This window comes from Muntiacus reevesi, chromosome 1 (assembly GCF_963930625.1).
Source record: "Muntiacus reevesi chromosome 1, mMunRee1.1, whole genome shotgun sequence".
In the NCBI taxonomy this organism is placed as follows: domain Eukaryota; kingdom Metazoa; phylum Chordata; class Mammalia; order Artiodactyla; family Cervidae; genus Muntiacus; species Muntiacus reevesi.
In genome coordinates this window covers 170917678-170944297 of record NC_089249.1, presented here as the reverse complement: position 1 = coordinate 170944297, position 26620 = coordinate 170917678, and the positions used below count along the sequence as shown (strand labels likewise).

Here is a 26620-nt window from a genome sequence, read left to right as displayed (position 1 = left end):
CAAAGTAAATAATTTGCTAGGGTGGTGGGACTATAAGAAGTTCTAAATTCACTATCATTACACAACCAGAATAGGAAGACTTTTTAATAAAGGATAAATGCAGTCACTAACCAAATATAAATTATTCCTGACTGGCTATATTGTTTTCAACTAGGCACATAAAGCAAAGTCTCTAAAACATGCACATTTTATAAGCCCCCAACACCTGCACAAATACCTTACTACTGAACTACTCATGCAACTCTGAACAGGATGAGGTTTTGAAAACTCACCATTCAGGCCCAAAGTTCAGTGTCTGCGTTTCCGCTGCCATTCTTTTCCGTATGTTTACAACAGATTTTTATATGCAGAGAAACCTGTTCAAGAGAAAACATCTCCATACAGTTGGTCAAGATGAATGCAGAATTCCAGCCCAGAAAGTACAGTGAGGAAGGGTGTTTTGCTTATGCTCCTCTCAACCAGTCACCAGAATGAGGTTTTTTTTAATGCCTATTTATAATACAGCAGGCAAAGTAAAATGAATAAATCCACCCTTAACTCCAAGTCACCATCTTTTTATGTTTATACAGGAAGAGGAGGCAAGGTGTAAGAGATGCTGGTGAGACAGGTCGTAGCGGACCATGCACCATGTGGGCACTGGAGACCAAATGAAGGATTTCCTTTTTTCAGTCTTTAGGCAGTGGGGAAGGAATGAGGGATAACAGATTTACATTTTATTAATAATCTGTATTACTCACTTGCAACGGCTCACCCATCACCATGAAGTACACCAAAGATTCTTAAAGACCCCTCCTTATCTATCTCACAGCTTCTGTCACAACTCTCCCCACTGTTTCCTTAGCACTTTACACTCTAGGGATCCTTTAAAAAGTTACCTTGGACCATCAAGTGAAAATAATCCACTAATCAATTTCACGAGTCATCTTTCAAGAGCAATTTTAAGATATCAGAACTTAAAGTGAAACGTCAGACAGGGAAGGTCAAATACTGTATATTACTTATATGTGGAATCTTTAACAAGCCAAACTCACAGACCGTGAAGTGGTGGTTACCAGGGACCGAAGGGTGGGAGACATGGTGAGAAACTGGTCAAAGGTAAAAACTATAGTTTTAAGAGTAGACCTTAAATATTCTCACACACATAAAAAATAAGAAAAGGTAATTATGTGATGGGAAGGAGATGTATGCTATGGTGATAATCATTTTGCAATATACACTGAAAAATTAATCAAATCAACACATGAACACCTTAAACCAAGACAACGTTATATCAATCATATCTCAATAAAGCTGAAAAAAATGAGTTTAGAAAACAGAAAATACTATAAATATTGTAAACATATGATAAATATAGGCAAGATTTATCACATCACCCTGACTGTTCTTTAAAAGATCTAAAACCAATAAACTACATACTGATCTAAAACACAGAAAGGGCAAAGTAAAAACATGCTAATGTCCATAATCAGCTATTTATCTGACCTCTCCCTGGAAGGTATTTCTGATGGTTGGATGGCATCATGGACTCAATGGACATGAATTTCAGCAAACTCCAGGAGATAGCAAAGGACAGGGAAGCCTGGTGTACTGCAGTCCACGAGGTCACAAAGAGTCGGACAAGACTTAGCAAATGAACAACAAACGTCAACCACGTGGGTTCCAGGGAAGAGTTCCTTATTCTTACTTAACGCTGATTACCTTTCCCTGGGCAGATAAGTGTACACACCAGACTCAAATGAGATCAAGTTAGTGCCCTCACCACCTCACAAGCAATTGATGATTCCAAAACAAGGTTAAGGCATGTGGCTTTTAACTTTAAACTCTCTGAAACTGGACTGCACCTTAATGAGTGCCATGCTACAACTGCTACTGGCCCACAATGGAAGTTGTGTCACAGGTGTCATTGTGTGCACAAGTATAAAACCTGGACAGAGCTGCTCATTATTGTTATCTTCTCAATTGTGTTATTCCTAGCAGCTGATTTTAAGGGCTGCTTACAATGCCTTCAAAAAGATTATGCTATAATTCTAAATTGAAACATGTTGTTTATCAAAAAAGAAAGCAAATAAAGCCATGGAATAGTAGTGAAGTAACTCTCCATCACTGGAGAAATGACTGCACGTGTTTTACAGAACTTGAGAAAGGAAAAACACACATAAAAAAGATAAGCTTGTGGTTTGTGAGTGAGACTTGACGGCACAATCCACAAGGCCACATGCAGCAGCCCTGAAGTATTAATATTTAAAGGAGAAAAAATTAAACAGCTTAGAATGCTTTTAAGAACTACACACGCACCAAACTGCTGCATTTCAAAATGACAAAAGAAAAATGGAGCACTCTCTTAAGAAATGTTTCATCACCAATACCCTTATTGACCTGACACTACAAAGGTGGGGAGAGCGAGGAGGAAGGAGACTTCTACAACTCTAAGTTCTGCATGATTTAGAAAAGTCATATAATGTGCAGAAGCTGAAGAATATCTAAATAGAAGCTGAAGAATACCTTAACAACTGATTTTACTCCTATTTTCCTTTTAACATACGCACAAAGTATATACTGCTTGATGAAACTCTGTTAACTTATTTGCTAAATAAGTTTAAAAGAATTTTTTAAAAACTGTAAAATAAAAATTCTAAGTAGTTAAAGAACTATGGCATCAGTTTACTCTGCAGTATGATTTACTTCTTAGTAATACATAAATGAAGAATCTCACAAGTGATGCACACTAGATGCTGCTGCTGCTGCTAAGTTGCTTCAGTTGTTTCCAACTGTGCGACCCCATAGATGGCAGCCCACCAGGCTCCCCCGTCCCTGGATTCTCCAGGCAAGAACACTGGAGTGGGTTGCCATTTCTTTCTCTAATGCATCAAAGTGAAAAGTGAAAGTAAAGTCGCTCAGTCGTGTCTGACCCTTCGAGACCCCACGGACTGCAGCCTACCAGGCTCCTCCGTCCATGGGATTTTCCAGGCAAGAGTACTGGAGTGGGTTGCCATTGCCTTCTCCAAAATTATGGTATATCCCTACTGAAATCACTTGTCAAGGGAGTGATAATGACCAGACCTCAGGTAACGTACCCACTGTGAATTAAGACAAGTATCCTCCTTACAAAAGGCAGAGCAACCAGAGAACAAATTGCCAACAACCAGTGGATCACACAGAAAGCAAGGGAATTCCAGAAAAACATCTACTTCTGCTTCACTGACTACACAAAAGCCTTTGACTGTGTGGATCACAACAAACTGGAAAATTCTTAAAGAGAGAGAAATACCAGACCACTTTACCTGCCTCCTGAGAAACCTGTATGCAGGGCATGAAGCAACAGTTAGAACTGGACATGGAACAACAGATGGGTTCCAAATTGAGAAAGCAAGATGGCGTACTGTATATTGCCACCCTGCTTATTTAACTTACACGCAAAGTACATCATGCGGAATGACGGACTGGATGAATCACAAGCTGGAATCACAACTGCTGGGAGAAATATCAACAACCTCAGATGTTACCACTCTAATGGCAAAAAGCCCCTTGATGAAGCTGAAAGAGGAGAGTGAAAAAGCTGGCTTAAAATCTAACATTCAAGAAACTAAGATCACAGCATCCGATCATATCACTTCATAGCAAACAGAAGCAGAAAAAGTAGAAGCAGTGAAAGATTTTACTTTCTTGGGCTTCAAAATCACTGCAGACAATGACTGCGGTCATGAAACTAAGACACTTGCTCCTTGAAAGGAAAGCTATGACAAACCAGACAGCATATTAAAAAGCAGAGACGTTACTTTGCCAAAAAAAAGTCCATCTAGTCAAAGCTATGGTTTTACCAGTAGTCATGTATGGATGTGAGAGATGGACCATAAAGAAGCATGAGCATAGTAGAATTGATGCTTTCAAACTGGGGTGTTGGAGAAGACTCTTTGAGAGTCCCTAGGACTGCAAGGAGATCAAACCAGTCATTCCTAAAGGAAATCAATCCTGAATATTCTTTGGAAGGACTGATGCTGAAGCTGAAACTCCAATACTTTGGCCACCTGACGCGAAAAACTGACTCATGTGAAAAGACCATGATGTTGGGAATGATTGAAGATGGCAGGAGAAGGGAACACAGAGGAAGAGACAGTTGGATGGCATCACCGACTCAATGGACATGAGTTTGAGTAAGCTCCAGGAGATGGTAAAGGACAGGGAAGCCTGGTATGCTACAGTCCATGGGGTCGCAGAATCGGACACACTTGAGTGACTGAACAACAAGTGGTGGGTGGTTTAGTCGCTAAATTGTGTCCAAGTCTTTGTGACCCCATGAATGTCAGCCCACCAGGCTCCTATCCACAGGATTTCCCAGGCAAGAATTCTGGAGTAGGTTGCCATTGTCTTCTCCAGGGGATCCTGGACCTACTTGGCTAACAAATTGACCTGTAGAGCCTACAACTGTAAGATTTTGTTGTAATATGAAACATCCTGAAGGAGTGTTTTTTATCACCATTTTAAGCCCCATCTAGTCAACTGTTTTATATTCAAACCCCTGTGGGACTCTGACCATTGGAAAACAGCAAGTCAATACTTGAACCAGACTGAATTTATAAAGCAAGTGAATCTTAATTAAAAACTGAATTATTTGTGATATTTGTGAAAATACTAAAATCATTCTTAAGAGATTTAATATGCTTTCACCCTTTAAATTACTACCACAAGGCTACACAGGTCCTGGAAACACAAACTCCTGGAGTGTCATTACCAAAAAGGATGCAAACGGCGCCCCTAGGCTGTGCTGTGCAGGCGATGGTCTTGAATTACAGAGCCCTGGATTCACGAAGCACTTCAAGAACACCAACCAAGGAAATCCTTTTCCTGTCCTCTGTCACTTATTCCACCTATGAACTTTCAGGAAGAGTCAAAAACTACCATACAGCAGAAACACTGAAAGCTCAGAAGTTCCTTTAATGCCTTGAGCTGGGAGCCTCACTACCATTTATAATGTGGGTTTCCATAAGATTATGCCCTATGGTAGTCTTCTGGACAACTCTTATGAACTTAAGGCAGTAATCCAAGCAATTGAATTAACAACTAAAGAGACCTACATTACTCAGAATGGTGTTCTGCTCATTCTCCTTTATGAATTAAAGCGGGAAATCTAAAAGTTATCACTGTTGAAGAAATCTAATTTAAGGTACTATAGCTTCTAATTCTGAATTCCCCGCCCCAGATTGCTCCTTCCAAATCAAATTAAATGAGCCCAGTTCTAATAGATTTATTTCTATGTATTGGACTGTCTGACACGATGTCTCTGAATTATAAATTATTTGGAATGGAAAGTGGGACTTATTTCTCAATTGCCATTTCTAAGTATGCAGTGAAGTATCAAAACGAGTATAAGCTTTGCCACCATTTAAATCCCACCAAGCTACATGCTGTCAACTCAAATCCCCAGGAGACTTGTGATCATTAGGAAACAGCTTATTTTTATAGCAAATTGGGATCTGAAACAGACTTTGTAGGCTGTGCCCCCACCATGCTCTTCTGCCTCTTTAGATAGTCTTATTCTTGAAACTATTCCCTTCCTTGTCCTCCATGACCAGCCCTTTACAGATACATTTCCCCCATCTTTACTCCTTTCAAATGGAGTCACCATTCCCCAAGTTTCTCTCCTAACTTCCCTCAGTGTATCCACGGATTCTTTAACTATAAATTCTGTTTAGATATTGTCTTGAATCTTATTTACAATGGTGCTCTCCACTAGTACTTCAGGTAGAACTCTGCCGACTAAATCATGGGGAATTTAAAATAGGGGCTCAGACAGTAAAGAATCTGCCTGCAATGTGGGAGGCCCAGGTTCGACCCCTGGGTCAGGAAGATCCCTGGAGAAGGAAATGAATACCCATGAGAGTATTCTTGCCTGAAGCATTCCAAGGACAGAGGAGCCTGGTGGGCTACAGTCCATGGAGTCACAAAGAGTTAAAAGACACAACTGAGCAACTAACATTTTCATTTGCACCTTGATATAGCGCGTACAAGAAGTGAGGGTGTTATTACAGCAAGAGCAAAAATTCTCCCACAAATTCCACCCCTGCTGTGCATTACAGATTTTTTTCTCCCATGACCTATGTGGCATTTCCAGCAGCCTGCTCCTCTTGGATATCTATCTAATCAACAACTGATAAAGGTATCACTGTTTTTGGGCTTTCCAGGTGGCTCAAGCGGTAAAGAACCCTCCTGACAATGCAGAAGACCAAGACACAGGTTTGATCCCTGGGTAAGGAAGACCCCCTGGACGAGGGCATGACAACCCACAGCACTATTCTTGCCTGGAGAATCCCATGGACAGAGGAGCCTGGCAGACTACAGTCCACGGGGTTGCAAAGAGCTGGATACGACTGAGTGACTAACACACCACTGTTATCAGTTTACTAGTCAGTCAGGCTCAAAGCCTAGAATCATCTGAAACTCCCTCCTCTTCTCTGTCCCTCATATGTAATCATTTTGCCTGAAATTTGGTCAATTTCCCTTCAAGATTCCACCTGCATTCTTTCATCATAGCCAAACTTCTACTAACCCATGTCTGGGTTACTACAATAAAATTTCTAATCTGCTCTCCTGACTCAGCCTCTGATTACATCCAACAAGATCAATCTTTCTAAACCCTCTGTGTATGATCAAAACTCCTCGTATTTTCAGGTTTCCATCAATCTGACAATCTATACCTTCTCAACTCAACCTTCCACTGTTCCACCTCCAAACTCAAAGCCAAATGATAACTTTCAACTCTCTACTGCATTCTCCTTCTTCTGTCATTGAGCCTCATGCCACCCCCTTACCCTCTAAGGCCCACCCTCACATCCGCCTTCCTTTACAGCGGCTTATACGAAACCCAGGATACATTCAAATAAACACTCCATAAAATATTTCCCAAAGGAGAAGAAGGAAAATCTGAACAAAGGATGCAAAAATGGAATGGAATCTATAGCGTGCAATACTGGGGGTGAGGTGCTTTTTGAAACTGTATAGAAAACCTTGAAAGAAAGAAAAAACGGAAAAGAAATTTGGGAGGAAGGACACACCATTTCAGACAAAATGAATGTGAGGAGCCATCCTAGGTAACTTAATATACATGTACATCTTGAACTCCAGTGTGGAGCGATAATGAGAGACAGAGATTTGGAAGCAAATCTACAGACTTGTATCCAAATATTGCATAAAACTATCCCAAAGAAGAGGTCAAGAAGGGACATGTACGAGGACGAGGATACAGGAAGGAAAAAAAGACCATGAGCTTAGGTATCTTTAGCCCTAACCTTTCACCTGAAGTCAAATTCACTGACTCTAGCTTCTTCCACATCCACTTTATCTAAAGCACAAAGGAAAAAGAACTAGGTTCTTTGGGGAGATTATCTGATTATCCATCCATTAGCTCAATAAGGCTAAAAATTAAAGTGAAGTGTGAAAAAGCATGGCCATATCACAGAAGTCTTTGTATTTTATGTTTCAAGAGCAATGGAAGGCTATGAAAAGATTTGGGCCAGAAAGTGTCCACGATGAAACTCACACTTTATAAAGATCATTCAGGATGCCAGGAGGAAATAAATCAGCAAAAGTTAAGAGAAAGGAGAGGTATCAGTAATCCAAGAGATATCATGGATCTACATACCAGGAGAAATGAGAGAGAAGTGACAATAACAATAATACTCACTGATATGAAAAAAATGTCAACAATATATTAAGTGTTCAAGACAAGGTTACAGGATACAGAGGATATAACCACAATCAACACATCTTAAAATTCATTCCTAGTGGGTATTTACATATGCCCCCAGGTGTAATATTTACTTCTGAATGGTGAAATTATGAGTAATTCTTTTCCTAGTAAGTTACTAAATTGTGTTTAAAATAAAGATAATACTGGCCCAAAAATATATATATATTAATGGAAAAATTCAGAAGTTTCAAATATTAAAGTCAAAAAAGAGAGACTGGAAAGTCTTCACTGGCTTCCATAATGAAGTAACCAGTGACTTGAAGGGCGCAATGAAAGCAGCATGATGAGGACAGTGAGACTGCAGAGGCTGGGAGGTGAGAAAGGGAGACTACAAACGCAGTCGACTGTTTCTAGGATCTTAGCTGCGAAAAAGCAACGAGAAACGAAGCAGAGTAGAAAGAAAATTTCCACTTTCACTTTAGAAGAAAATATCCTAAAGGAAAACTACCAGTACAATCAAAAAGTGAAGAAACAATTTAGCAAAAATATGATGGAAGTGCAGCTGTGAGAAAGCAGGCTGGACGGGGCTTCAAAAAACAAATGCAAAAAAAAAAGACACGCTATGCCTATCCACTTGTGACAAGAGCAAAGTTATGTTCAAATGACTGAAGATACCTGCAAGCTTTTTGCGGGGGAATAGCAAGTGGTGGGGAATTCACATTCGATGGCCTCAGTTTTCTCAGATAAGTAAGCAAATGACAGTAGGTGACAGGGTAAGGTTTGAGAAGAATGCAGAAATGGTAGCTGTTGTGATCTACAATAGCATTTTTTAAATTAAATTTAGGAATAATTATGAATTTACCCCTGGAGAAGGAAAGAGTAACCCACTCCAGTATTAATGCCTGGAGAATTCCATGGACAGAAGAGCCTGGCAGGCTATACAGTCCACGGGGTCACACAGAGTCGGACACAACTGAAGTGACTTAGTACACATGAATTTATACAAATGTTACAAAGATATTACAGATATTCCCTCAGTTTCCCCTAACATAAACAACTTACATTACCACAGTACACCTGTCATGACTAAGACACCAACATTGGTACACCACTAGTAACTATACTCAGACTTAACCAGTTTTTCCAACAATGTCCTTGTTCTGTTCTGATCTCACCCAGAACTGGCATGTGAATGGAAGAGGATGACGATCCCGATGCTGCCTGCTGATGCACCTACCACTGGGTGGGAAAACCAGTGAGAGAACCTCAGAGGGATAAAGGAAAGGTAAAACGTCAAACTATCAGGGCAAGACGGGCCTCGGTAACCCTAACAACACTGGAAAGCATCCTGTGAGCAGTGTAACACACAGAGAGGTGATGAGGCCCTCCCCCCTCCCCCACTCCGGTCTCTCCTCTCCTCTCGCGACTCTAATTCTGGGGATAACGACCTCAAAGGGCTACCCTCGGATTTTAAACAGAGCTGACTTAAAAATAGCTGAGAGGATATTTCCGCTGTCACTGCTGCTAAGTCACTTCAGTCGATATTTCTACATAACTGCTATTTCAGACCTTGCCCATTATTCAAAATTCCTTATAAGTGAATCCAAGTAATATAGTTCTTCTGCACTTAACACCAGAAAGTTGACAGTCTTTGATAAACTGCATCCTATGCCTGACAATGTATTTAATCTGGCCTTTTTGTCAACTTCTTAAAGACACTAAATCAGCCCTCACTAGTATATAATTATTACTATATATATTACTATATATATGTATATATATAGTATAAATATGTATATATATAGTATATAATCATTACTAGTATATAATTATTTTTCTTTTTTTCTATATATTTTTCTAGCTTTCCTGAACTTCCCAACTCCTCTTTGGGACCTCATCTATCACTCTGTGCGTCCAAATACATGCTCAATGCTGAACAGAGAAGAAATCAACATAGCTCTTTTATGTTGTTGGGTCTGCAACAAAGAAAAGAGAGACCCTGACCTCTCAGCTCTTACGTTTACCATTTTCTCACAACCTGGCACAGAGATGAGGAGCCAGATGACTTCTGGGCACACACAATCACTAACAACAGGAGGAAGCTACAGTCCTACATACTAAGTTCTGCCTGGACAAAGACAAATCAGAAGCCAAAGCAGAATCAAAACCCGGCACAATGGCTAGTGTTCTACTCTGAAAGTGTTCCCCAGTACTGCTTCCCAGGAGAAGTCTTCATGTATTGATTAGCTAACACTATGGTACTAACATTTCAAAACATACACTCCTTTGAAAACCCCCTGAATCTTTCTTTAAAAAATTATCTGTTACTGTATCTCTCCTGTATCAATGTAAAAACTGCCCAGAAAAAACCTATGGCAAACCTGGGATGAAGTCCAGCCAGTGCGGTGCAGAGTCTGCCAAAAGACTAACAAAGAATAAACACCAAGAACCTGAATCTGCCTCCATCTTCCCCACCTTCACTTTCCCAAAAGCAGAAAAAAGAACTACTCCCCTAGCACTCTTTAGATGTACCCAATATTAGTTGTGTTCCCATTCCAGCAACCAGCTATTCATATCTTAGCCAGACCTAGAGTAATACAAGATTAATAACTCCACTTCTGCAAATTAGTTCAACCACTTCAAAAGACAGTTTAGCAATTATCTATTACATCTAAATAATACACCTATCTGGCGACCCCACAATCCACTGCTAGGCATACACTCAAGGAAACTTTCTACCCAGAGAAGAGTATAAGATATGCATAGTAGCTTTATTCATACCTGACACGTGGCTATCATGTTTACCAACATAAATGTCCATCAACAACAGGTGAATGAATAAGCAAATATACGGGAGCTTCAAGGTTGGTGAAGATGTGGAAAGGATGGCGCAAAGCATCTGATGCGGCCTTTCCCACACGCCGTGCCCTATGCATCCCTGCCACCCGGCTGTTACTGACTCAGGTAACATCACTAATAATGAGACCAACTGGCACCACGTGCCTCCTGATGAGATACACGGACAAGGACACAGAACCACTAACGCTATATTCCTGACAGAAATGCACAAACTAAAATTAAGTTTGAAAAAATCAGTAAGTCCAAATTGACAATACAAATTCAATCTACCATAGTCACCAAAAACACCAATGTCACAAAAGACAAAGGCTGAAGAACCATCCCAGATTAAGGGAGACTAAAGAGACGAGAACCAAGTGTAAGTATGTGTAAGTATGATTCTTAATTCCATCCTGAATCAGAAAAAAAAAAAAAAAGCTGTAAAATACATTAAAGAGATAATTAGAACAATTTGAATAGGAGATACGGATTAGACAACAGTATTATACCAATATTACTTTTCTATGATTTTGAAATTTTTACTGTGATTATGTAGAGGAATGTTCTCATTCTTAGAAAACAACACTGAAATGTTTAGAGGAAAAGGAGTATGAGGTCTGTAACAGACTCTCAAATAGAACAGAAAAAAACTACAAAAATTTACAATTAAAATTATATATACATATATATATGCATATATGGAGAAAGAAAAAAGAAAATGAGAGGTAAAGAAAATACGCCATTCAGTCCCTAAATCATATACGACTCCTTGTGACCCCATGGACTGCAGCATGCCAAGCTTCCCTGTCCTTCACCATCTCTTGGAGCTTACTCAAACTCAAGTCCATTGAGTTGGTGATGCCATCCAACCATCTCATCCTGTCGTCCCCTTCTCTTCCTTCCTTCAATCTTTCCCAGCATCAGGTTCTTTTCCAAAGAATCAGCTCTTCGCATCAGGTAGCCAAAGTATTGGAGCCTCAACTTTGGCATCAGTCCTTCGAATGAATATTCAGGGTTGATTTCCTTCAGGATTGACTGGTTTGATCTCCGTGCTGTCCAAGGGACTCTCAAGAGTCTTCTCCAGCACCATAGTTCAAAAGCATCAACTTTTTGGTGCTCAGACTTCTTCACAGTCCAACTCTCACATCAGTACAGGACTACTGGAATAACCATAGCTTGACTAGACAGAACTGTGTCAGCAAAGTAACATTTGCTTTTTAATACACTATCTAGGTTTGTCATAGCTTTTCTTCCAAGGAGCAAGCATCTTTTAATTTTATGGCTGTAGTAACAGTCTGCAGTGATTTTGGAGCCCAAGAAAATAAAGTTTGTCACTGTTTCTACTGTTTCCCCCGCTATTTGCCAGGAAGTGATGAGACTGGATGCCATGATCCTCATTTTTTTGAATGTTGAGTTTTAAGCCAGCTTTTTCCCTCTCCTCTTTCACCTTCATTAAGAGGCTCTTTCTTTAGTTCCTGTTCACTTTCTACCATTAGGGTGGTATCATCTGCACATCTGAGGTTGTTGATCCAGCTTGTGATTCAACCAGTCCAGCATTTCTCATGATATACTCTGCATATAAGTTAAATAAGCAGGGTGACAATACACAGTCTTGATGTACTCCTTTCCCAATTTTGAACTAGTCCTCTGTTACATGCCTAGTTCTAGCTCTTGCATCTTGACCTGCATACAGGTTTCTCAGGAGACAGGTAAAGTAGTTTAGTACTCCCATCTCTACAAGAATTTTACAATTTTATTAACAGGAAATGTTAAAAATGGTAACCAAATGGGTGAAGGGCATATGGAAAGTTTAAGCAATTTTTTTCAACTTCTCCTTGTTTCTGTTTGAAATTATTTCAAAATAAAGTTTTTTTAAATTGTATATATTTACACAACAAAATACTGACCAACAAGGAAGAATTAATTGATACCTGCAACAACATTGCCTGAGTATCAGTCACAGTGTCCAGCAAAAGGAGCCAGCCACCAAAGAATATACACTGTAACATTCCTTTTAAGATGTTCAACAGGTAAAATAATCAATTCTGACAGATGTCTGAACTCTGTTCACTAGGGAAGCAGGGGCTACTTACTGGGAAGGAGAAAAGGAAAATCTTTTGGGGTGCTAGAAATGCTCACTATCTTGATTTAGGTGGTGACTACAGAACTCATACATTATGTAAAAAATTTTCCAACTATACACTTCAGATTTGTGCACATATTTACTATATTTTATACCTCAATTTTTAAAAGGTTACAATAAACCATAAATGGTTTAGCTAAGGGGGGAAAAGAGTACAAGTAAAAATATTTTAATGGACATGAAGCAAAACTATTTTAAAGGCAAATCTTCTGATAATACTAAATTCACTCCCTACTTAAATTTCTGTTATTAAAAAGATCTTATACCCCTATCTTGATAACATAATCTATAAATATATCAACTTTTAAGACTATAAACAAGTCCACGCTCAAAGGAAGCAAGACTCAGGCACTAAGCTAAAATAATTCATTTTTTCAAACTTTAGCAAAAAGCTAAGTAAGAAAATGAAAAGGTTCAAACATGAGAGAGGAATCACACTTACCACGTCACTTATAATTATAAGACTCAAAGCAATCCGTAAAAAGCAGCACATTCCCTCAACATAATACAAGTACAACAATGTTTGCACACAGAGTGTAACTGTACACACAGTCATCCCTCAGTCCCGAGGGGAACTGGCCCCAAGACCCTTCCAACACCAAATTCAGGGATGTGCAAATCCTTTACATCTGCCCTCCACATCCGAGAACATGGAGCCCATGGATACAGAGGGCCAACTGTCTTAAAAAACAGAACAAATAAAGACATGCTCATGACGTGGGATTAATAATTGTTTTTCTGTTTTCATAATTTGCAGCAATATTCTTCAATTACTTTTACAGCAAAGTACATTTTAACTCCCACAAAAAGTGTTTGCCTTGTCTGTTTGAAATACTTTTACAATCCCAACATAAATGTCAAAGAAAGTTTATTTCTTTGCAACATTAACTCCTTTTAAAAAATAACTTAAAGGTACAAAAATAAAAGGAAAAATTCACCTATTAGAGCAAAAAACACATTTTCCTTCTGCACCCACCTATATGACGATACTAACTCTCTTCATTTTTAAACATGCAAACTTTTAAAAATATTTCTTAAAATATCTGTTAACACATCTACCAATGACAAAAATTCATGAAGCAAAATTAGGCTTCACTACTAAACATTTATCCTAAAGAACAAACGACTCCTTCCCCACCTCCCCAGGAAATCATAAGTCAAAACTGTCTACTTCTCTGTTACCACACATTATTGTATGAAATTTAACAAAAAATATTATTTATTTCTATGCTAATTACACTTTTTTTATGACATATCTTCAAAAATACTATAGATGCTCTGTTGGCTTCTCTCCTCATCCTAAAAAGAATTCAAATTTGAATTTACAGCACTGAAATGAACACTGCAATCCAGCACAATCTGAATCACTACCCACTGCCATGAAACTAAGGTCAGAATTATTCCTAACAGCTCCAAAGCAAGATAAATGGATAAACGAATACTATAATAAACATACCTTGGAATATTCTCATCACTTAAAAAAAAACACCTAATTACTGATACATGCAATAACATGGACATATCACAAATACTACACTAAGCAAAAGTCAGGACCAAAAAGAACACATACACAATAATTCCATTTACATAAAACTGGCAGAAGAGGCAAAATTATCTATAGTCACAGAAAATAAATCAGTGGTGGGAGAAGGAAAAGGACTGCAAAGAAGCAGGAGGAAAGTTCTGGGGGTGATGAAAATGTTACATATCTTGATTGTCGTTATGGTTACAGAAGTAAATACACTTGTCAAACCTTATCAAAATGTACTCTCAGCATGAGTATACCTAAAGTGAAGGCATTTTATTGAATATAAGTTAAACCTCAGAAAGTTAATTTTGAAAAACACTAAGCTTACTAAAAGCAGACTGCCTCCTCAGAAAGCAATGCACTACAAGACTAACATTTTATATTTCCTTTATGTTAAACTGCCTTTCTTTACATCTATTAAAATAGAGGTTAAATAAAGTTTTGGATAATATTTAAAATTGAGAAACACTGTTCAGAACTGTGCCATTTTATATAGTTCCTATTAACCACATGTAGCTGTATCAAATTAAATCAATTAAAATTTAAAATCTAGCTCCTCCAAGAGGGAGGAAAGTAATTTTACAGTAGTCAAACCTGACAAAGTACAACAGTCAACCAAGTATCAAAGTCAGTATTAACAGTAATAAATCACACTGACAGTATACGCTCTCGATATGATGTGGCACTTTACTTCTGTGGTCTTCCTCCCAAAAACCCATGACTCATAACCAGGAGAAAATCATTAGACAAATTCCAACAGAGAAGCATTCTACGAAATACTTAACCAGTACCCCTCAAAGTTGTCAAAGCTGTTAGCAGTAGGGAAGTGTGAGAAACTAACACAGCTAAGGGGAGCCTATGGATTGGATACGTGACTAAATGTAATGTGGTTATCCTGGACAGGGTCCCGAAACAAAAAAACAGACTAGGGAAAACTAAGGAAATCTGAATAAACTTAGTGAATAAGTGATACTGATTACTTAGTTATAACAAATGCACGACAGTAATGTAAGATGCTAACAATACAAAAACTGGGTGTGGTATACTATGGGAGCTCTCTTGTACTATATTCTCAATTTCTCCGTGAATCTAAAACTGTTCTTTTTTTTTTTAACTGGAGTATAATTGCTTTATAATGTTTTGTTTTAGTTTCTGCTGTACAACGTGAATCAGCTGTATGTATACATTATCCCCTCCCTCTTTACAACTATTCTTAAAAACAAGGCCTCCGAGGGAATTCCCTGGCAGTTCAGTGGTTAGGACTCCTAACTTCTACTGCAGGGGGCATAAATTCAATCCCTGGTCAGGGAACTAAAATCACGCAAGATGCACAGCCAAAAAAAAATTTTTTTAATTAAAAAAGTAAAGCCTACTGAGTTCTTGTAATAAAAAAGTAAAGGTTTCTGCATTTTAAAAATTGCAGGTTCCCTCAGTCACACTAACCACATGTCAAGTGCCCAACAGTCACATGTGACTAGTGGTTACAGTATTTGACAGTGGAGATTTACATACAGAACATTTCTATCAGAGCAGAAAATTCTGTTAGACAGTGCTGGTGTAGATGACTATTTTTAATGGGACCAATACAGAAGAGTATTTTATAACTGCCTACAACTTATGAACAGATATACATCTATCCAGAATTAAAAACCCTCACTGAAATCTAAACACCCCCAATATGTTTATTCCAGTTTCTAATTCAAACAATTACTTTTTGAAAATGCTTTTAAAAAGTCAATGTAATATATATAAATGTAACACTGAAAAATGTTTCACTCACCAGAGAGCAATTCTCTGAAACTCTTTCAAGGTATCCAAGATGTCAAATCTGTTAATTTTAAGATATTCTCTGCATTTTTCACTATGTTGGCACTGCACCAGTCATGGGTAAAACTGCTGACAGCTTTAGCACCATTCAAAGTAATGGTACCAAACTGTGCTAGTACTCACCGTGTTCTTCACTGCCATGTGCCATATATTCACGAGAAAGAAAAAAGCCAGGTTTACTTAAGAATGCCCTTAATAAAGCGGCAAAAGCTGCCAATTAATCTTGGTTCCTGAGTACACATCTTTTTAATATTCCTAATGTGATGAAGTCAGAAGTATATATGACGTACTTCTGCTGCACACCACCATCTCTAAGAAAGGCACTTAGATGTCCTTGAGTTACAAGCTAAACTACTTACTTCCGTTCATGAAACACACTGAATTGAAAGGGCTGAAACACAAATAAAATCATCCAGACCTAGGTATATACCAGACACTTTTCAAAAATGAACAAGGCAAGATTGTCACTTTAAAAGAGAACTATTTGCTGCCAATTATAAAACTTAAGCTTTCAAGCAAAAGTTAAAATTTTAGAAAACTTCTATTCACTACCATGAGTTTGACAGATTTTACTAGTACTTATACTTTCCAATAAGTAAAGGATTTTCTGATGCATGTTGATATTAACAAGTGTGGAGGTTTTTTTTGATACTGTGTAATGTAAAATATCCATTTAATGTGCAAGATAGACCAATAGATTTTTAACATAATGGAATATAAAAGTGCACTGATATATAGTAATTCAAATTTCACAATGCAACTAACCTTTAAAAACTACTAGCTGTCCAATTTTAGTGCAATATCAATGAAAATCTGCAAATATCTGAAAAAGCTCTTAAAATATTCCTCCTTTTTCCAACTACATACACGGCTTCATGAGGATGAATTTCCTTCATATACTTCAACTAATGTAATAAACAGCAACAGACTCAATGCAGAAGCAGCTATGAGAATCCAGCTGTCTTCTACAAAGTAAGACATAAAAAGCAATTTTAAAAAAGGGAAAACAGTGTCACTCTTCTCAGCAAATTTTTTTAGAAATATTTTAGAAAACTAGTATCTCTCATTAAAAATATACTTATGTTAACATGTAAACAAATTGTTGCTATTTTTAAATCAATAAATCAATTTAAATTTCTCAATGTGATGAAGATAGATATAACTGAAAAGCCAAAAGCTCTTTTGGGGTCCTCTAATTCTTACGATGGTTAAAGGAGATCTAAAATCAAAAAGTTGAGAGCATCTATCTCAGAGAAAGAGGAAAATATAACACAACAAATATATAAATTAACTTAAACAAACATACACACATACACTTGAAAGCATATCAAGAGACATAAAACATCCCTGATGACAAGAATACCAAGATCCAAATGGACGCTTCAAAAGTATCTCAGGTTAAAAATGTATTTTTCAAAAGACAGAGAAACTTTTCACATTTTTGAGATTTACTTATATGATTTCTTTATTGCCTCTACTACTAGGCTGTAAGACCCACAAGACAGGACCTTGAGTGTTTTGCTCATCACTATGGCTAGCCCAGCACCTGGAACAAAGCAGGTATTCAAATAATTTGTTGGATTGAAAACAAAACAAAAAAGAGAAAAGACTTAAAAACAGAACCCACTGAGGTCTCTATGCAAAATAAAATATGACACTTTACAATCAAAATGTATCTATCTGCATAGTAATAAAATTATAACCGCTACCAATCACTGAGAGTCTATTTATCAACAACACCACATGCCAGACACTGTACTGTGCATTTTAGACTTTTAATTCCCAAATCACCACAGGATGTATTTTCCAGTAAGGAAAACCAGGTTCCAAGAAGTTAACTTATTTATCTAGAGTTACAGGTAGTTAAGTGACAGAAAATTAAACCCACACTTCTGTTTAATGACCACAAGCTTTTTCTCTAAATACTGACAGTGTTCAATACTCCTTAGTTATTTTCTTCCTCCCATTTCCTTGCAATTTTCAGAGAAATTTAGCTGTGAAAGTAACTTTTTCTCCTTTTCCCAATCTCCCACTGTCCCACTATCACTATCCTCCAATTTCTATTCCTTCTAGTCACTCAAGCAATACAGTGAGCCCCTCTGCCCTCTGGTTGCATGCGTGCATGCGCAGTGGTGTCTGACTCTTTGAGACCTCACAGACTGTAGCCGCCAAGCTCCTCTGTCCATGGGATTTCCCAGGCAAGAATACTGGAGTGGGTTGCTATTTTCTTCCCCAGGTGATCGTCCCAACTCAGGGACCAAACCCATTTCTCCTGCGTCTCCTGCACTGGCAGGCGAATGCTTTACCACTGAGCTACTAGGGGAAGACCCAGGCCCTGTGGTTGGGGAAGAATACATATTCTCATAGCACACTATCAGAAATTTCATTAACAATAGCAAAATTAATACAAGAGATTAAAAAAGTGTCAGATTCTAGAACATGAATTAAGGCTTTCTGACCTACCGATCCTGCAAGATGACTTCATCCAGTTACTCAATTAGCCATGGTTTGGGCAAAACCATCTCAATTCCTAAGGGGCTAACCATGAAATCCCCTGGATGTAACCATCTCTTCAAGGACTGAGCCAAGATTTACCAATTACTAAGTACCAAAACAATACCTCTGGCAATTCTGTCAGTCTCTGCAACCAAAGGACCAATACTGAAGAGACCAGAGCTCCCAAGACTTCCTCAAGGTTCAGAACAACTAGAATAAAAAGAGCTTTGTTCCCAAAGAACACTCTGGGGACAGTATCACCCCACAAAAAGCTATTACTGTTACTGTCATTTTCCCCACCTTATACTTCTGAACAATATGTAAATGTTCCTTTTTTCCCCCTTTTGGTGAAAGGAGAATAAAATTAGCAACTAATAAACTAGTCAAGAAAAATTACAATGCCATAAACATGACCATGTTATTTGATAAACTCACCACAAGCCAATCTTTTCCAGAGGGGGCTCCCCAAAGCCTGTGCAAGTTTACACTTTTTAAGCCTCACAAAGCCTTGAACATGCTTTACCTCAACTTCTACATTATAAAGAAAATGAACAATATGAGAAAGGACTCTTCTACCTTAAAAATTAATTTAGCAGACTTCCCTGGTGGCATAGTGGCTAAGAATCCACCTGCCAATGCAGGGGACAGGCATTGGATCTCCAGTCTGGAAGATTCCACATGCTACAGAGCAACAAAGCCTGTGTCCCAGAACTTCTGAGCCCATAATCTAGGGCCCAGGAGCCACAACTACTGAAACTGGAGCACCTAGAGACCGTGCTCCCCCAACCAGAGAAGCCAACACAATGAGAAGCCGGACACCACAATGAACAGCAGCCCCTGCTCTCTGCAACTAGAGCAAGTCCACACAAAGCAACGAAGACACAGCACAGCCAAAAATAAATAAAGCAGCACTCTAAAAAAAAAAAAATTTAATTTAGCTGCAATCTGCTAAAGAAATCTTGCCTGGGGAAAAAAAAAAAAAACACGGTATCATAGGAAGTCACATTTGTGGTCTGTCACTCCACAAATCATTCTGTAACAGGTCACTTTTCATAAAAGTAAATAAAAGTAATCCCTAGTCTTTTCATCAAAATCTTGATATATTAATTTACTAGCATAACAAGATCTGAGTAATAAAAAGATGACTTAAGCAATTAGATGTCACCAAATACATACAAGCTACAAAAAAAATAAATAGGACTTCTAAATGCTCCACTAAAAAAAAGTTTTTCTTCAATACTTAGCAACTCTAGTATACAAAAACACGTAATACAAGTTTATGCTGTCTCCTTGATTCTTTCCCAAAAGTGAAAATCCCTGCTACCACTCAAATGTGAATTTAGACTCATATACAGAAGTCCTACCCTTCAAATCCTCTACAGACCTCCTCATATCCAAGTGTTATGTAAAAAGTACAAATAAATTAAAATTTATCAAAGTAATCAATGTAAACTAAATAACCAATTAATTTTTCCAAACTAAGTCTCATATCTGCTAATAGTTATTTACAAAACCTTTATCACACATGATCCTCTGAACCCACAAAACCAAGAAATTTTGTTAAAACACTGCACTTGGAACCAACTGTTCCAAGAATGGTTGGTTAGACCTACTAGAGCTCATTCACCAAAATATACACATGTATTTTAACTCTTCAGGACACATAAATTAAAACCACCAAGATAAATACAGGAAAATTTTCGAGGAAAAGGGAAAACATCTAGAAGCTTATGTGCGATTCTGCATAGAAAAGGCAACATTCCACCTTCTCTGAGACCTGCCGCCACTCTTAGGAGTGGGACCTTTCAAGATCCCAATCCCATGGCCATACTAACTGGACCAGTGACGGAAATTTGGACAAAGTTCTATCTATCAAATTTTCCCTCTCAGCAATCTGAAAAGGGGATACTGAGCTAGTAACCATTTGGCTAGTAACACTAGAGCTTGAGTTTATATATGTGGCTCCAGGAATGAGGTGGCAATTTTCTTCTGTGTTTGCTAAAGCAGAAAAAGCCAGAGTGTGGAAAGACAACTAAAGCAAGATACAAAGAGATATGAGATAATACCTACTAGCCAGCAGGGAAAAAAGTGCTCTCTGGACTACTTTGTCTCCTGAATCCGTCCCAGTTCCTGGTTCATGTCGTTCATGAAGTTAAGTGCTCTTGGGTTCCTTAATATACCCTCTTACCTCTCCCCTCAGAGGACTCCTCTTCCTGTCTTATGTCATCGAAAAATCATTATGATAGTTTAAGACACAAATTCATACCAGGATCAATGCAGAAAAGGTATGTTTATTCTTATGGTTCATAAGGGATATGAATGGTACCAGAGAAATTGCTTCTATTTACTATCTGTAAGTTTGGAGAAATAAAAAGAACAAAAATAACCAGAGCCTTAAAAGCAAAAATTCTCTGCATAAGCCCTCAGTTTTGTGCTTCCCTTCAAAACTCACCTGTTCAAAAGTTCTGCTGGTTCACAGCAGGAAGTTTGAGCAGACTTTGTTCAGGTCCTTTTAACACTGTAAATAATAAAAGTATCACAGTAAATGACCCAACAATCTCTCAAGAAACTTTAAAAACACAACTTTTACAATGAATATGCTTTGTAAAAAATGGATTCCAAACCTGGTTAAAATATTATAATTACCTGACCTGCTTTTCATCCAGAGTCCCTGTCCTAAACTCTAAATAGTCTGTCTCAGTAGCTCTGAAATGCGACTTTAAAATATATTTTTTAAACCGAAGTTCCAAGTGATTCTGAAGAAGCTAATAAATGAGCACCACTATAAGGTTTCAGGAAATTATTCCTTGGCATTTTCATTCAAAACTACCACATATCTGATAGAAAACTGAGAGCTAGCAAGACAGCAATACAATATGTATCCTATGCAAATAATCAATGAGCCCCAAGATGTATGACCACTGCCAAAATGTTCAAGGAGCAAAGCTCCAGAAGTACTTTCAGATGCAAAATCAAAATCACCTTTTAAGGCTCTGAAGAGACAATATCTTAAACGTCCACAAGACGATGATATTTCAAGTGACAAATTGAAACAATAGCTTCAAGAGATTTCTTAGCTAAATTCAAATGATGATTTGAAGGCTGCTTCTAAAGAGTCAAAAAATAATAATTAAAAATTAAAGTTGACAATTTTACTGTCAAGCAAGAAAACAACTTGAGAAAGCCACTTTCATCTTTAATTTTGAAAAAAAGTAGCCATGTTACAATGTCCAAAAGGTCATCTAACTTTATCCACTGCACTCTACATTTTATAAGAGCAAGCAGAAGCAAAAGAGGGGAGAACTAGGTAACAAACTCTTCTCTGGGCCTAACTAAAGAGAACAAGCTCTAGTGTTATCTACTATTTTAAGTATAAACAAAGTTCAAGGAAACTCTAGTTAACCAGAAAATATAAAAGGTGTGTGTTCTTTACTTAATTACTTGAGGTGAGGAAGCATATAATACTTTGAATAAAATTAATTTTAGCTACAGGATAATATTCTTTTGTTTTTCAAATCTCCCCTCTTCTCTCTCAACCTCAAATAAAATTATAGGCAATTCAAGAAAGGTAACATTTTTGTATTCCTGTGTAATTAATCTAGTACATTTCTCAGTCATCTGAGAGCATAAACAAATAATAAAATGCAATCCTGGTCAAGAAATAATAGGAGTCTAACTTGTATGTGTTGTATGTTTACTCATATTTTTAAAGACATGCAATTCTTCAGGGCATTAAAAGTGAATGGAAATCCTAAGACCTGATCCCCATAAAATCTAGTGGGGGTTAAGGGGAGGAAAAAAAAAAACACTTGGGTTCAGAGTTTTAACAACAATGGCCAAGTAATGTTAAGGCAATTCAAACTGCTGAAGAAAAATAGACATTGAACTTGCCTCTAATATACCTGGATTAACACCAACATAGGCTGGAGATTCAACCTAATGAGACTGGTCCCACTATAATCTATAAGAGATAGAATAAAACAGAAAAGTACCGAAAATTTAGTTATTAGAGGCTAACAGAGAACTACAAATGAAGTCAGTCTTCAAAAATGGCACAAATCAAAGATCCTTCAGAAGAGAAACATAAACATGACAGTAATAATCTCATCATCCTAAATGGTTCCCCCAGATGGCAATCACTACCAAGAGTGTCATCTTCCAATGTGAAGGTCAAAAAAAAAAAAAAGACATATGGAATATTAAAATGCAGAGTCATGCAAGCAAATGAACCAATATGACATCAAAGACAAAATTGGGAACTGTCATTTCAAAAACTCAACAAAGGAACAAAAGAGAGAAAGTCAATTTGTAAAAACACTACCTCCTCCCTAGCATCACTATCCCTGAAGCTGTAATTCCTAACGACTCATTATTTTCAGGCAAGCGAAGATAAATTATTTTATATATATGCAACTCACCAACAAAAGCATTTCAAAATCAAAATATTAAATTCCTGAAGTGAATTAAAATGAAAGAAGACATTTGTGAGAGCTCAGTAATAAGAATATGGAGATAAGTTGAAAGAAAATCAGGAGAAAAGAAAATTTCCAAACCAACAAAAGTCTACTAGCAAAAAATTACTGAAGAACTAGTCTGAAAGATCAAAGTTGATGAACAAATAACTCAGCACAATAAGTTTTACACATGTAAGATGCTATAAAAGATATACAAACAAGTTAGTGGACCAGTCCCTGAGAAATTTAAAACTAGGCTGGACAACACAGAAATCATTAAAAGGAATTCTTTACCATTAAAAATGGGAGTTAAGACACTTCTTCCAGGATATACTTGTTAATGATCTGTGTCTAAATTTCAAAGGAAATTCATTTCTCTACATTTTCAAATAGTCTGAAATATTTCAAAGACCCTCTTTTTAGAAAGCAAGTTCTTTTGAAAAATCCTTTCAGGCAGGTCATCATCAATCTCATTTAAAAACTTTGAGAAAGCTATTTTCTAACAATTTCCTGAAATATATGAGCCCCCTCAATTTTTCCAATTGGGGCAGGGAAGGATGTCCTGCTGGGGGGAAAGGGGTGGGCACACTGGCCCAAATTTCCAGATTCTGACTTCCAAGAGTCACAGCGGTGTGGAAAAAGACTCCAGGACAACTGAACAACTCTACTCATCAGGACCAATGAGCCAGCACACTTTTTCTAGTAGGTTCCTTGTGACAGTGCCTCTCTGGCTTGACTACCTCAGTACCTTCCCAGCCACACCTGACCAGCTCACTTCAGTTTCTACCACAGGGTCTTTGCCCTTGATACCTAGCCTGGGGCATTCCTCCTTCAGAGAGATACAGGGATTAGCTCCGTTACCTGTGTCAAGTCTTTCCTCAAATATTAGTTTTTACCCACCAAGGCCTTCCCAGGGCACTCCACCTAAATTGAACCCCTCCCCCAAATCCCTATTATCCCATTACCCTGTCTCATTTCTTCCCACATCACTTATCACTACAGTATATCTTACCTAAAAGTATGTATTTACCTGTCTAGGAATGAGGTCCACAGAAACAGGAATTTTTGGTCTGTTTTGCTCCCAGCACCTAATAGTGTAGTATGATCTCAGTATTTTTCAAATAAATTAACGCACAAATGACAGAAGAAACGAATGGAAGCACATAGTACCTTCTCCCTTCTTCAGTCTCAAAATCCTAAATGTACAGAAAAGGCCAAGGACAGAAAAGGGTCAAAGCCTTTTCTTCTCTAGTGAATCACAACCATTACCTGTGTACTTCCCATTGTTAAATGTCTGTGTGACATTAAGGACTGTGTGACATTTTTCCAGATACATCCCACTTTTTAAACTTTTTTCTAGTGTCTTCTACTGAAGTCAACATTTGTTGGGACAGAAATGTACATGTTCCACTTTGAGCACTACACTAACTAGTTAAATGCATAAAAACATCAAGGAATGAGGCAACATATTTGTGTTCAAAATCAACAAACTCTGACAGGCCAGAGCTGCAAATACTAGGATAAAAGTTAAGTGTTCAAAAACGGTGACAATTTTTTCTAATTTAGAAAATCATTAGATTCTAAAAAGTAAATACTATGTAAGGGGAAAATATCTTCCATGCATACACACGGGTAACCAAAACTGCCTGTAATCCAAGGTATAAAACACTGAGTAAGTATAATCCAAGGTACACAACACTGTATAAGAAGCTGGTCACAGGTTCCGGCCCCTTTCTCGATCTCTTGCAAGTTAAACTGAAATACTTACCTTTCTTACAGAGAAAATAGATGGGCTTAAGTGTTCTTTCAGGGAAAGAAAGAATTTTTTAAAAAACAAAAACCCAGTGCTAGATAAAGGCAAAGCAACGTAACTGGTTCCCGAACACGGTCAGACAATCTGCTTCTCTATACCCTCTTCCCTGGTCGCTTGGTTTATGTTTCAGCCAGAAAACTGAATTGATTCTGAGTGCTTTCGTGGGGAACTGCGGTCACTCAAGGCTAATGACCATTTCAACCTGACGTGAAGGCTCGGATCCCAAAGCTGCCATAGGTTCTGTCCTACTCTTCCCGACCTCCGTCCCAGGTTCGGATCATGGCTCCACCTTGGCTTCGGGCCTGCTCAAGACCCGGTCCTCTCGCCGCGGAAGGAGTCTCCCCAGTGCAGATGCTCGGTGAGGCAGGCAAGGGCGCATCTCCCCGAGGCCAGGTGTGGGGAGGAGCGCGGGCAGAAGCAGCTGTCTGGCCGCAGCAGCTGTTACCCCGGGCACCCCGAGGCTGGGCGGGCGGCTGGCCCGGAGGAGCAGGTAGCGGAAAGGCGAGCTCTCTGGCCCTGAGCGAGCCGGCCTGACACTGTCCACCCATCACCCTCCTCCCTTCCTCGGCTCCCCCTGCGATGCCAACGGGCCCGGGAGGGGCGGGCTCCCCAGCTCGACGGCAGAGACGCGCCAGGGTCCGGCGTGCCCCCGGCCGGGGAGGCGGCTCCCTCCCGCCCCGCACCTGACCTGTCCGCTCGCCTGACGCCCCAGCCGGCCGAGGCGGCTGCCGGGCGGCCTGGGGGTGTCCATGCGGCTGGGCAGGGTCGGGCCGGAGCGGAGGGGACGCCAGAGCGGGCGGCAGGCCCAGGAGAGCCAGGCAGGCCGGCGGAGCCCGGGCCGCGGAGCGGAGCCGGGCAAAGGGAGTGAGACCGAGTCGCTGGTTACCTGCGGTCCGGGACAGGGGAGACTCTCGGAACCCGTCAGTCCTCAGCCTCAACAACACAAGATGGCCGACACGTCGCCACGCACGTCACGTGACAGCGCGCTGGCTGCGCCCCGCCCCCGCTCCGCCCCCGCCCCGCCCCTCCTCTCCTCCCTCCCCGCTCCTCCAGCCTCCCACGACGTCCTTCCTTTCCGCCGCCTCCCTCCCGTCTTCCCCGGACACGCCCCTGCCCGAGCCCCGGATGTCAGGCGGGAGGAGGGCGGGGCCGCGGCAGAGCGCAGGCGCCTGCGAGTCCCTGGGCAAGAGCTCTCCCCGCTTGCCCTTGAGTTGAGTGGAGTTGGTATCCATAGTTGGATCTGGGCCAGTCGCCATGTGACTCACCGTCGTGTGCGCCCAGTCCAGAGCCCATTAGCAGTTCAGAAAGCTCTTCATCGTTTAGGAGCTGATTTTCCACACCAGAACTTTTCCACAGGTTTTCGTTCCGCCTTTTCCCTGCTCATTAGCCATCCTAGAGAAAAACGGGGACGTGACACGCTGAAATTCAAAGCAGTTTGTCTGCTTCTTAACGGTTCTGGTAGAACTGGGAATTCATTCTAGAGTCTTGGAATCTGACAGCTGGGGAGGACTTTAGAGATCAAGTCCCTCCTAGTGCGTCTCGGGCTATAACTCTTGTGCCTAAATATCTCTTTACTTGCGGATTGCCAGGTAAAATACAGGCCACCCAAGCAGCATCACGACATACACTAAAAAATTATTCACTGCTTTTTCTGAAATTCACGTTAAACTGGGTACCCTGTATTTTTCTTTGGTACATAAGGCAACCCTACCCTTCTCAGGTCATCCCATTGTTTCCTTGTGCCTTCATCCTCTCCCTTATTTACAGGATCCTTCCTTTTACCTTTTAAAATACTCAAGTATCTTTCATCTTACAATTGAATGTTAAAACCTTCCAA

General features: G+C 39.2%; 1 protein-coding gene across 10 annotated transcripts in view; it reads right to left on the bottom strand.

The window, feature by feature from the left end:
* The window catches only part of GIGYF2 (GRB10 interacting GYF protein 2), a 127752-nt gene extending 101993 nt beyond the window's left edge, over window positions 1-25759 (bottom strand). For 5 of the 10 annotated variants that reach the window (XM_065916814.1, XM_065916847.1, XM_065916851.1 and 2 more), the window contains exons 1-3: window positions 25670-25759; window positions 20969-21034; window positions 273-356 (exon numbers count right to left, since the gene is read on the bottom strand). In XM_065916814.1, coding sequence (XP_065772886.1) covers window positions 273-313 — 41 coding nt within the window. In that variant the 5' untranslated portion in view covers window positions 314-356; window positions 20969-21034; window positions 25670-25759. Of the gene's footprint in view, window positions 1-272; window positions 357-20968; window positions 21035-21498; window positions 21625-22407; window positions 22478-24000; window positions 24059-25669 lie in introns of those variants that run through there. The other 5 variants (XM_065916828.1, XM_065916834.1, XM_065916821.1 and 2 more) reach the window with 5 other exon arrangements.
* Between the last annotated feature and the right edge of the window lie 861 nt (window positions 25760-26620).